Genomic DNA, 12,739 nt, shown 5'->3' with positions numbered 1-12,739 from the left:
GTATAGTGACCAGTCCTATACACCAGATCTCCAGGACTCAAAAAGGTAGTGACATCACTGGTAACATCTCACCTAGAGTAAAATGATCAGATCTATACACCTAATCATCAGGACACAGAGAGGTAGTGATATCACTGTATACATCACCGGTAACATCTCACTTACAGTATAGTGAATGATCAGTTCTATGCACCAGGTCACCGAGAGGTAGTAATATCACTGTATACATCACTGGTAACATCTCACCTACAGTATAATGATCAGATCTATACACCTAATCATCAGGACACAGAGATAGTGATATCACTGTATACATCACTGGTAACATCTCACTTATAGTATAGTGACCAGTCCTATACACCAGATCTCCAGGACTCAAAAAGGTAGTGACATCACTGGTAACATCTCACCTAGAGTAAAATGATCAGATCTATACACCTAATCATCAGGACACAGAGAGGTAGTGATATCACTGTATACATCACCGGTAACATCTCACTTACAGTATAGTGAATGATCAGTTCTATGCACCAGGTCACCGAGAGGTAGTAATATCACTGTATACATCACTGGTAACATCTCACCTACAGTATAATGATCAGATCTATACACCTAATCATCAGGACACAGAGATAGTGATATCACTGTATACATCACTGGTAACATCTCACTTATAGTATAGTGACCAGTCCTATACACCAGATCTCCAGGACTCAAAAAGGTAGTGACATCACTGGTAACATCTCACCTAGAGTAAAATGATCAGATCTATACACCTAATCATCAGGACACAGAGAGGTAGTGATATCACTGTATACATCACTACTAAGAGATCATTTAGGGTATAATATTTATATTGATTATTTAATTATTAAATGATAATTGTATTCTTGATCCCATCAGAGTTGTCACATGGAGGAGGAAGGAGAAGCCGAAGCAGATGAGGAAGAGGAAACTGAACTTACATTTGAAGTATGTTCCACTGTATAATTATGTTTAGGCTTCCTCATCTATTGCCACCCCTGCCACATCACTGTGATCACTCAGTCATAGGGAACGTCATATAGTGCATATTGTGTACATTCTTTAAAGTTGTTGATAGATCTTTATACCTCAACCTTCCAGGTACTGTATACTTCAAAATCACTGTAATCCTAATCTATCGGTCGGGTTGTTTAACATCTGGGGCTTATTTAATAGCCTGTGCGATGCAAGCTGTGGCGAGATTCTGTCGAGTCTGTCCATATTTTTAGCCCTGGGGAAATGTGCTGCTTACCTGATGTAACCGGGATGGTCCGCCCCTGCATAAGCCCCATCATCAGGTTTGCTGTCTTCAACATCCCTATTAACCAGCTGCCTCCTCTGCTCACAGGAGAAGGAGATGGAGAAACAGAAGCTGTTATACCAGCAGTCTCGTCTCCATAACCGTGGTGCTGCAGAGATGGTCTTGCAGATGATTAGTGCATGTAAAGGTGAGAAGGGAACAGTCTGACACAGTACAAGATTTACCTGCAGGAGGTTTGCTCTCTGTGTTGGTTCGGTTCTCTATCCTACTCTGCTCATGAGTGGTTTTCTCTCATAGGTGAGCCAGGGTCCATGGTCTCCTCAACGCTCAAGCTTGGAATTTCTATCCTTAATGGAGGTAACTCGGAGGTTCAGCAGGTAAGCTATCGGCCAGCGTGAGGCTATTTGTATCAGACACACAGGGGAAAATGTTTCACACCTTCTAAAAAGGACAAATGCAGGTGTTGCCATAGCAGCCAATCCGCTTCTAGCTTTCATTTGTAAAGTACATATAAAATGGTAGCTAGAAGCTGATTGGTTGCTATGGGAAACTTCTCCGCCAGTCCTCTTTAGAAGCTTTGATACTTCTCTCTCTGTGTCAGCTAATTTGTGCCTGAGATACAAGGCTGGGGAAATTGATGCACCTTCCCATTCTATGGCCGTGAGCTGAGTGTTATTGAGCATTATTGGTAAACATGGTTTTGCTGTTTTTGTGTCTGGGTAATGCAGTAGTGCTTAGACCTGAAGTAGAGACAAGGGGATGTTTGTAAGCGATGCAGTCAGGAAGCTGACGGTCGAAAATGCCGACCGCCGGCTTCCCAACTGTCTAATCTACCGGCAGGGGTCTAATGACAGGCGTCGAAATCCCAACGCCTGTCATTTTGCCTACGCCAGGAGCCCGACGCCCGGCATACCGATCAAAGGTAAGCCAGGCGCTGGCCACGGACAGCCGTGGTGGGGGGGGTTTAGGTTAGGGGCTCCCGAGGGGGACTTAGGGTTAGGCTAGGGGAAGGGGGGGTTAGGGTTAGGCATCCCCCCCCCCCTGAGAGACTTAGGTTTAGGCTGCGGGAAAGGGGGGTCTAGGGTTAGGCACTTGGGGGGGAGCTTAGGGTTAGGCATCCCTAAGTTAGGGTTAGGGGGGGAAGTTAGGTTAGTAATAGATCAAATACTTACCTGTTGGGATGTTCACTGCCGGTCTTCCACCATCAGGACATGCGTCCGGCGGTATTCCATACCGATGCCGTTTGTAACGGCCTGAGAGTTGCAGGCAGCCACAACATGTTGGCAATTGGGTCTCCTTAATAAGCCTTGGGTGGAGATAAAGTAAAGCTCCTAACTGCCATGTCACAGGCTGTGTTTGAAAAATGACAGGAGCTGATTGGCTGGTACCTTATCTCCGTTCAGTCTGTCTCCATCCAAGGCTTAGTAAATAGCCCTTAGCTGCTAGATTTAAAGTGACAACTGTTTGACCACTTAGCTGGCTAATATTTTGGCTCAGAAATTGTTTTTCTTTTACCATTGTATTAAGATTATTATTAATTATTAAGATGAAGAACATCTATTTATTACTTACCCAACACTATTTTATATAAAAAAAAAATGTAATTTTTTTGAAACACATTATTAATATAATTTTATTTTTAAATATCGGCTGGTAAGATTGATCATCGGACCATCCAGTTCCTCTCTGCAGCCACCGGCATACACTGGGGGGCTGAGCACTGCGTCATTTACATTTTCCCGGCGGCCGCTCCTTTCGTGGTGCTGCCAGGCTGCCGAGCAGCAGTGATTTGCAGCACAGCAGACACTGGGGGAGTGTGTAGGGATGCCGGAGGTCCGGGAGGTCCTTCTGCCTTTGGCGTTTATGACTTATCGCATTGTTTGTGACCATACCAGGTAACGCAGAGCTTGGCATAGTCGCGAATGAAGCGACCACACCAGGCAAGTGGTTAAAGGCAAAAATAATTTGTTTTGACTTCTAAAAAATCGCTGCTTTAAAGCTATCGGCTAAATTGGCAGCACCTTGTGGCTGCCTGCAACTTACGGACTATTACATGTACCCATGATCTCCCAAATTAATGTTTTAAAGTATAAAAGGTTATCCAATATTTAACAATATTACCAGATGTTTAACTCAAGTTTGTACAAAACTGAAATACAGATGTGTCCTGTTTCATCGTTGTCATCGTTGCCACGCCACGCATACCGCCAGTGGCACGCCAATGAATGTGTGCGTGCCTCTTGTTTGCTCCCATGATCCATAGGAGTGCTTGGTGCGAATGCTATGCGAGAAATTGCACGCCATGATGCGCACGTTTGCCGCATTAGTGGCAAAGATGAGCGAGGACGTATCTGTAAAGCAGATAACAATTTGGCATAATGAAAGCGTAGACACGTGACGCTAATTGTAAGGTTACAGGTGCAGGGAAGAATGCTCAAACATACAGGGGCCTATTCATCAACACTAAAATAACGGTTTTAAGGACATTTTCCTTAATTACCGTTTTTTTTTGTATTCATTAACACACTTAACATACATTAGTTTGGGGATGTAGAAATTAGGCTATTCATCAAATTCCGAAAATGATGTATTTTCGTAATTTGATTGTATTACTATACACCACTCTCAGGTGGCGTATAGCGAGTTATACTTACCTGCTGTCAGCGTGAGCAGGTCCTCCTTCGTCTCGCTCTGTTGCTCCCTGGTCCCTCCTCTGCCTTCGGCTGCTGCTCTGTGTGTACTGTGTTCTCCCGGCAGAACACAGGAAAGGTTATAAAAAAAATAAAATAGTAAAGTTAAATAAAAAATAATCAGCTTGCACCCTCTGCCTGGCCGTACTGTCCGCTGCAGGAGGTCGGGGTCTGCGGCTGCAGCCTGTGACAGGCGGCCAGGTAGGTTGAAGAGGGGAGTGGAGGGGGGAAGAGGGGTTGTGGATGGACACAATTACCGCATGCACCGCTTTTGTGAACGTAAAGGTGCATGCGCAGCGCTGATTACAGCTGCGGTAAGGTATAGTAGAGAGGGATAAGTATCTATATCCTGAAAAGCTGTCATCGCAAAAATGACAGCTTTTCGGAATAGATAGTTATGGAGAGGAGGAATGATAAATTCCTCCGGTAATTAGGTAGAACTCCATGCAAGTTCTAAACCTAATTACCTCCATCAATTTTTTATTTTTTTTGTAGTTATGATGAATAGGCCCCATAGAGAGTAGTGTTACATTTAAAAAGATTCTGAATTTAAAGATCTCAATGTCACTGTTCCTTTTCTTCGTTCCTTCTGCAGAAAATGCTAGATTACCTAAAGGATAAGAAGGAAGTTGGCTTTTTCCAGAGTGTGCAGGCCCTGATGCAAACCTGCAGGTGAGGACTGCTCTAGGTATATAGATTTATTTCCCATGGTTTTCCAGGCTCGAGACACACCTGTAAGGCATTTGGATAAGATTATATAAGCAATCATGATAGAGTTGTCAGTCAATTCATAAGCTATCAGTAGTAACAATTTCACCTATGTTTATTAATTGTGGGCCGTTTTCTGAGCAGTGTCCTGGACCTGAACGCCTTTGAGCGTCAGAATAAGGCAGAGGGGCTCGGCATGGTGACGGAAGATGGGACAAGTGAGTACAATTAGGAATCAGGCACAAGGATCCAGCACTGCATTATGATACAACCAAATCTGTTATCTGGCATTATGTTGGGACTTAAAGGAAATAAAATACAAACAGTGCATAAATAATTATATATGTATATACAGTTACACTATGGCCAGTTTACTTAGAAACCAAATAACCAAATAGTTTTATGGACCATTGTAGGAAACCAGAGCACCCAAGCAGTGTCGGACTGGGGCATGAAGGGGCCACCGGAGGAATGCAGTGATAGGGGCCCATGCTTAAGGGGTGTAGCCAACCACCACAGACACTTGGTGTAATTTTTATAGAAAGGAACCAAGCACCCATGTTGATCAGTGGTACTACTCCACTAGGTAACTGACCATCTAATAGAATAATACCCCTTTTCCACGTAAATTCCGGGTCTGACCCGGAGTTGGAACAAAGGGCCTGATTCAGACCCACTCGCGAGCGGCTGTCCGCTCGCAAGTGGGTCGATGTTCTGGACTGAGCATGCGCACGACGGAGGGAGCTCCGTCGTGCGCATGCGTCAGACGCGATGAGTGAAGGAAAGTCCTTCGCTCGTTGTGTCTGATCAAAGGGGGCGTGCTGTCGATGTTGATTTTGGCTCTGATAGAGCCAAAATCACTCCGGAGCTTGCGGTTGAAAACCTCAACCGCAGGCTCCGGCTTGCAGTTTCGATGGTCGCGATGGTCAAGACCATCACGGCCATCAAACTGCACGCTCGTATAGCCTGTGGGTGGTGACCCACAGCTATACGAGCGTCCAGGAGGACGCTCCATTTTCATGGAGGCCGGCCCTCATTCAGAGCGTGCGCTCTGCTCAGAGCGTACGGCTCTGAATGAGGGCCAAAGTTCCTATCCGGATCAGACCCGGAATTTTGCCGGCGCCGGCTCGGGATATTCCCGAGTCAGCGCCGCTCACACCACAGTCGGGTCTGCATACACCCAGCTTTTGCGGAGTGAAAGTGGTCGCTTGGAGATGACGTCATCTCCAAGCGCCACTGAAGCCGGACCAATCGGCCGGCTAGCAGCACACTCCAGGTCATCGTGACCCGGAGTGCGCTGTTCTCACAGCAGGGTTTCACGGGCTACGCCCGTGTTAAACCCTGCTATTTACCTGGGTTGGATTGCCGGGTAACTCGACCCGGCGATCCAACTCTCTCCCCTTTTACACCAGGGAGCTGCCCGGGTTTTAGCTCCGGTGTAAAAGGGGTATAACAATGTATGATTTTAGGCCTGGAACCTGACACCTAGAGGAGGGGATGGGCCCTCAGGCAGTGGGGCCCACCGGGGATTTCCCCTGTACCCCTGTGGGCCAGGCCAACCCTGCACCCAAGGCAAGAATGCGGAAACAGAAATAACCTACTGACTCCTATATCCCATAGTGACAGATCAGCTGCATCCATCAGTTATCAGACAGCAACATTCTTTGCTATATAGAGAGGAGGTCCCATGACTGCACCATACTTTGCTCTCTGATAGATACAGTACCGCGCCTATTATATTCATTTTCTCTTGCAATTACTCCATCTTGTTTCACCACTGTCTTGTACAATACTGTATACACCTTGCTAATCCGCTCCCTGGGAATTTTGTTTAGTGAACGAATATCGAGGACACAATTTCCAAGCTGTCCAAGTCTGATTGTTCCCTACTCACAATAGAGGCGGCTATTTTGGGGACAGCACTAATATTTACAATAATATACAGTATAAGGTGCTGAATCTGAGTCCAACGAAGTGGTGATGTCGGACGCAGTGGGGCGACGTTTTTCATCTGTGCATGTGTCGGAGTCTCGCTGCTCATGCATCCCAATGGTGCGCATACAGAGACGCAGTATAGATGCTGACTCGCATACAAAAACTGTATAGGCAGTATATGGGCTGTTCCTGGGCGACGGCTGGGAGCTAACAGGGGGTGGCTAAAGAGAAACATACAGAGGTAGCGTCTATTGGAAGTTTCGCAGTTGTGGCGCTGAAAGCGGCTGCGTACAGAGACGCACAGACACTCACATAGGCGGCCGTACTCAAACGGAGAAGCTGCGCCTGCGATAGGGCTGGTGCAAGTTTCCATGGTACGACCGGTGGTGCACATTTGGATGCACAGATGTACACCAGATAAGGCCTTTCCAGCGGCATTAGCTTAAAGTCGCAGGAGCGACTGCGGAAAAAGACACAAGGACGGCCACGGCGGCCCCTAAGTTCAGCCTAACCGTACACCATTAAATCTGTAGGCTGCTTTCCTATGTATAAAAAATTAGTCCACATAATGGCTGCCACCCTAAAGTGCAGGAGAGGTGCACCTCAAATTAAACTTAAATAACTAAGGGAACATGGTGTGCACACCTTTCTAACACTTACCCCACATATGCACGTGAGTGAATTAGACATTGTATATATTATGTACAGATATGCCCAGCTACATCCTTGTCCGTAGCGCAGCATCTCACGCCGCGTTTGTGGCGCGATCAGTCACAATTGTGCGCCTCTGAACAGTAACTGTGATCTTACTCGCTGCAATCTTTTTTTTTTTACGTGTGATATTCCATTTTAGGCTCAGAGTTTTTTCAGTAGGTCAGAAATTGAAAGTGCATATAAATACTGTAGATATGACCCTCATAATTATAGCCTTATGCTCAGAGCTGGGTCATCCGCTAGGCAATTGGTTGGTATGGGCAACATCACTTTTAAAACTCACTTCTAAAAACTCTCACTTTAGTAAATTTACCCCTTAGTATATGGATATGTTTATACTGTAACCAATGGTGTTTACCATTCATTGCAGTACAGTAGATACTTTTCCTTGTATAAGCCACAATTCTATCAGAAGCTGAGACTTGAAATGACCTGCGATGTAGTTTTCATCTATATCTGGCCTGTGTTTCCCAACTTCTCCATCTCTTCTCTAATCACATCATCTCTTAACACAGGAAATAATTATATGTTCTTCTATATTACAAACTGTGTTTCTCTCTCTTACCTGTTTCTGGTCTGGGCAGTGGGAGGGGACTGTTGTTTTATTCTTGGCACCATCCAATGAAGGTGTTTGAAATAATGATATTCACCTTTTCCTTCCTGTTCCCTGACATGTGGTTGTGTCCCCCTCCTTTCCTGCCTGCCTCTCTCATTCCCTGACCTCCTTGGTTCCCAGTCATCAACCGTGAACAGGGTAAATGTTCATTTAAACCTCACTCCACCGATGCTTCTACTAACAGGTCACTGTCACCCGCCATTTCCTCTCCCTATGCTGACTGAACCCACCCAAAAGGGAAAATCATTATTATTATGGACTAATACACAAAACTTGAGCGAATATTCCATTTTACACACCAGGGGCTGTATTTAAGGGACGTAGTTATGAGACCGGCGGCCATGATGCCGTCGGTCTCAATACCGACAAGAAAATCCCGACAAGGGACTTAAGATAGGCGTCGAAATACCGACGCCTATCTTAATCCCGAATCCGGAACGCCAAAGGATGCCACCCCGAATGAGGTAAGTCCGGGGCACCCTTAGCGTTAGCTGCAGGGGGGGAGGAGGATTAGGTTTAGGGAGCGTAGCGGGGGTCAGGGTTAGGTTTTACTGGGGGAGGTTAGGGCTAGGCACCCCTAGGGGGGAGGGTTAGGGTTAGGCACCCCCGGGGGGAGGTTAGTGTTAGGAACCCCCCCCTACCCCCGGGAAGGTTACGTTTAGGGTGCGGTAAGTGGGGGTTAGGGTTAGGCAGCCGTGGGGGGAGGTTAGGGTTAGGTACTAGGAGAAGGTTAGGGCTAAGCACCACTAAGGGAGTGTTAGGGTTGTGGGGTGGGAGGGGTGGGGATAGGGTACTTACCTGCCCTGTCGGGATCTTCTCCCTATGAACCTATTCAGCCGCTGGTACTTCATACCCATTCCGTATTTAACACCAACTGCATTATTAATGTTGTTGTGAATTATTAATTACGCCTCAAACCGCAATGCAGTAATGTAAAGTACCCCATACATTTATTATAATGGGCACCAGGGGCGGCAGCAAGGTGAGAAATGCGGGCAAACCCAGAAAATGCTGCTTTGACCACATTTCTCATATGCACCAAGGCCTTTAATGCGATGCACTCCGGGGCTTGGTTGCGGAAGATCCCTCCGCTTAGTTGTGGAAGATCCCTCGGATCCCTCCCAGCACCCCCCACGGCGCGTGCGTCCTTCTGCACATGCGCAGAAGGATGCAAGAGGGGCTTCTAGGTGTTAAAGAACTGGAAGTCCCTCCATTGCAAAGGGCTGCTCTGACTGAGAGAGCGGTCCTTTGCACTGTTAATCATGCATACCAACGGCGGATACAGGCGAAGAGCGGCGGGATGCATCATGCATTCCGCCCCAGGACAGTGTTTCTGTAAAGTACACTGTATACATCACTGGTAACATCTCACCTACAGTATAGTGATCAGATCTATACACCAGATCTCCAGGACACAGAGAGGTAGTGATATCACTGTATACATCACTGGTAACAACTCACCTACAGTATAGTGATCAGATCTATACACCAGATCTCCAGGACACAGAGAGGTAGTGATATCACTATATACATCACTGGTAACATCTCACCTACAGTATAGTGAATAGATCTATACACCAGATCTCCAGGACACAGAAATGTAGTGATATCACTATATACATCACTGGTAATATCTCACCTACAGTATAGTGATCAGATCTATACACCAGATCTCCAGGACACAGAGAGGTAGTGATATCACTGTATACATCACTGGTAACAACTCACCTACAGTATAGTGACCAGATCTATACACCAGATCTCCAGGACACAGAAATGTAGTGATATCACTATATACATCACTGGTAATATCTCACCTAGGGCTCTATTTATTAACATTATTTTTGCTAAAATAAAGTGAAAAAGGGTGTTTTCACACCCTTTTCACATTATTTTAGTTTCACCTGTAGTTACTATAGGGCAATTGGAGTAGAATTAGTAAAATTTTACTCCAACCCCTAGTATCACTCATTTTTAGTAAAGCAGATCGCATTTCCCATAATTGTAATGGGAAATGTGATCCGACCTTAGTTACTAAATATAAATTGTAAAAAAATAATGGGGGAAGCCCTGTGATAATAACGCCACCTGGAGGTGGCGTTATCCAGGGTCTCCCCCGGTTACCGGGCTCCCACTCTGCTCTAACGGGGAGAGCAGAGGCGGGAGCCGGTACCAGTAATCAGCTGTGTGGTCTAAATAGACCGCAAGCTGATTGCTGTAAAAAAAAGAAAGAAAAAAAATGAAACATTTTTTTTTTACTTACCTGAATCCAGGGACCGGTGATCGGGCCTCCGGTGATGGCTCCTCTCCGGTCAGCTGGTCTCCCACAGTGCACTGCGGCCCGGTCATCAGGTGATCGGGCCCCAGTGCAGTATGGGAGATCACCTGATCGGGAAGCCCGGAGAAGATCACCGGAGGCCAGGAGGATGCAGGTAAGTGTAATGAAGGGAGGGGGGTCGCGGGGGGAGGGAGGGGGGGTCGCGGGGGATCCGCGATAGCGGGGGCGGGGCTTAGCGCCGGGGGCGGGGCTTAGCGCCGGTGGGGGTAGCAGCGACGGTGGGTCGGTGCATGCGCGGGCTCTTGGTCGCGGTATTTTTTCCGAAAATACCGCGACTAGAGTGCGGATAGGATCCGCAGGGACAGAGCTTTATCGCAAGCTCTGTCCTTGCAAGGGATTTATAGTAAATCCCTGTGATATTGCCTGAATTCGCAATGCGAATTCACTCGGTAATATCACACTACAATCCGCATTCAATATGCGGATTGTAGTAAATAGAGCCCTGTGGGGTCTATTCATTATCACTTAATTTCTACAAAAGAAGGTGAAAATGAACATACCTGCTTTTGTAGAAATTAAGTGTCCAGGCAATTCATCAAAAAGGTAAAGCAGGAGATATCACAGATATCTCCTACTTACCTTTGTCTCCCGAAATGGCCCTCTGTCCCCTCCCTATACACTAGTATGGGGACAGAAATTCATCAAGCTCCGACAATATAATACTTTCGTAACTCGACTGTGGGACCATTTGCCATCTTCAGATTGGCGTTTTCTACCACTCGCATCACTCACCCGAGTTGCGAAGAGGGATCCCTCTGCCTCTGTCTGGCTCCCTCTGCCGGATGCTGGGGCCGCTTCGGGGAGACAGCTGATTTTTGGATGAGCTGTCTCCGCCCTGGAGCAATGATGAATTGTTCTGGCGTTCGCCGCGAGTTAGTATGTTAATTATTGGGGTACGCTCAGACTCCGATAATTAACAATGAATAGACCCCTATACATCATAACAGTTCTAGACAATAATAGGCTGTTTTCATACCTACACTTGTGGTAGGAGCTGTGACCACTCTCAGCACACATCTGCTCCAGCCCCTTTTCTTGGTGCAAAAGTTCTGTCTTACAGTATATCAGCCAAATCTCTGCGTCGGCCCGCCTCTGAATAGCCCACAGTTCCATCTACATGCCCACGCCACCCTTATCCTAAGTGCGACTGACCCTTTTTTGCCCAGTTACACCCAGTTAGCTGCAGAAGGAGATCTGACTAACTTAAGTGCTAATATGGATAGTTTACTCTGCACGGCAGAGACGCCTGTCTGTGCACCGGGCTCCCATGGATGCATGCTAGGCATGAAAATTGGACCGTTTTGTGTACGACTGAATCCTCAGCACTTTTCTATGTTGTCCTGGAGATCTAGCAGCTATCACTTTATACATGAGTAGTAGGAGATCATCTAGAGTACAGTGATCCGTACTCAACAGACATCTCTCATTTTAAATGTCTAGCGGCTTCCATCTATGGGCCGTATTCAATTTGAGGCGAAAAGTCAGTTTTTGCATACTTTTGGCGGAAACTTTTCGCCGATTACGTCATTTTCGTCTGTTTTGGCTTTACTCTGTATTCAAAAACAGTGTTAAAAAGTGTTAAAAAACACTTAAGAACACCCCAAAAAAATCACTTTGAATTTGGAGGCGAAAAAAAAAATGTTGGGGGACAAAGATAAAAACTAGCGAACTTGACTCTGGGGGGGTCCCCAAGTATGCCCCATGTGTTTTTTACATTGCAGGGGCTTGCGGCAGGTGGATTTTTCACGTTTTTTTCAACTTAACTTTAGAAACTGTAATATTTTATGCAGACCCCCATTTTCAAGTACCCCAAATTTGCTGGGATAAGTTATTTTCTGCAAAAAATACTCCTGAATACTATTCTGCACCACTTATACAAAAACGCTATTTAGCAGCTATTGAGCCCGTTTAAAAACAAAAAATACCTTCAGCAAGCCAAATCGGGGGGGGGGTACCATAGTTAACCCCCATGTCAGAGCATCTTTTGGGGGGGATCAGGCTGATTTCCCCAAATCTGACAGTACTTTCCGCTTGTTTAAGTTTCGCCGGGTCCCGTTTTCGCGTACTTTCAAATTGAATACGGCGATACGCGGGCACGCTCGTCATACTTTTCTGCCTACAAAACACACGATGTAGGCAAAAAGTCTGGGAGGCGGAAAAGTATCGCGGGTCCGCTCACATTGAATAAGGGCCTATGGCCCTCATTCAGAGCCGTTCGCTATTTGCATTCGTTCGTTCAAAAACAAGGGGTGGCTATTCAAATGATCCGTTCGCACATTGCAGTCTGTTCACACCTCTAAGTCTGAACGAGCGAGCAAAACATACGCTCGTTTATTTGTTAAAAACGCCCCCTGGCCGCTCGCACCATACGTCATGTCCGCTATTTATTAGATTAATCGAGTACATTGAACAGGATATGAACTGCTCGCTATTCTTGTGGTTGGTTTTTTCAA

The 12,739-nt window shown here is 46.2% G+C and overlaps 1 protein-coding gene across 7 annotated transcripts in view; it reads left to right on the top strand.

Annotated features, from left to right (window-relative positions):
• The window catches only part of RYR1 (ryanodine receptor 1), a 211,666-nt gene that overhangs the window by 168,051 nt on the left and 30,876 nt on the right, over positions 1–12,739 (top strand). For 4 of the 7 annotated variants that reach the window (XM_088477043.1, XM_088477042.1, XM_088477046.1 and 1 more), the window contains 6 exons: positions 904–972; positions 1,373–1,472; positions 1,583–1,662; positions 4,571–4,647; positions 4,828–4,901; positions 8,069–8,086. In XM_088477043.1, the coding sequence (XP_088333169.1) occupies positions 904–972; positions 1,373–1,472; positions 1,583–1,662; positions 4,571–4,647; positions 4,828–4,901; positions 8,069–8,086 (418 nt within the window). The remainder of the gene's footprint in view (positions 1–903; positions 973–1,372; positions 1,473–1,582; positions 1,663–4,570; positions 4,648–4,827; positions 4,902–8,068; positions 8,087–12,739) is intronic. The other 3 variants (XM_088477047.1, XM_088477044.1, XM_088477048.1) reach the window with 1 other exon arrangement.

The sequence above is a fragment of the Taudactylus pleione genome, unplaced genomic scaffold (assembly GCF_031769625.1).
Source record: "Taudactylus pleione unplaced genomic scaffold, aTauple2 ptg000199l, whole genome shotgun sequence".
Classification (NCBI taxonomy): Eukaryota; Metazoa; Chordata; class Amphibia; order Anura; family Myobatrachidae; genus Taudactylus; species Taudactylus pleione.
Note: the sequence above shows the minus strand (reverse complement) of the source record. Positions and strands in the feature narration are given on the sequence as shown.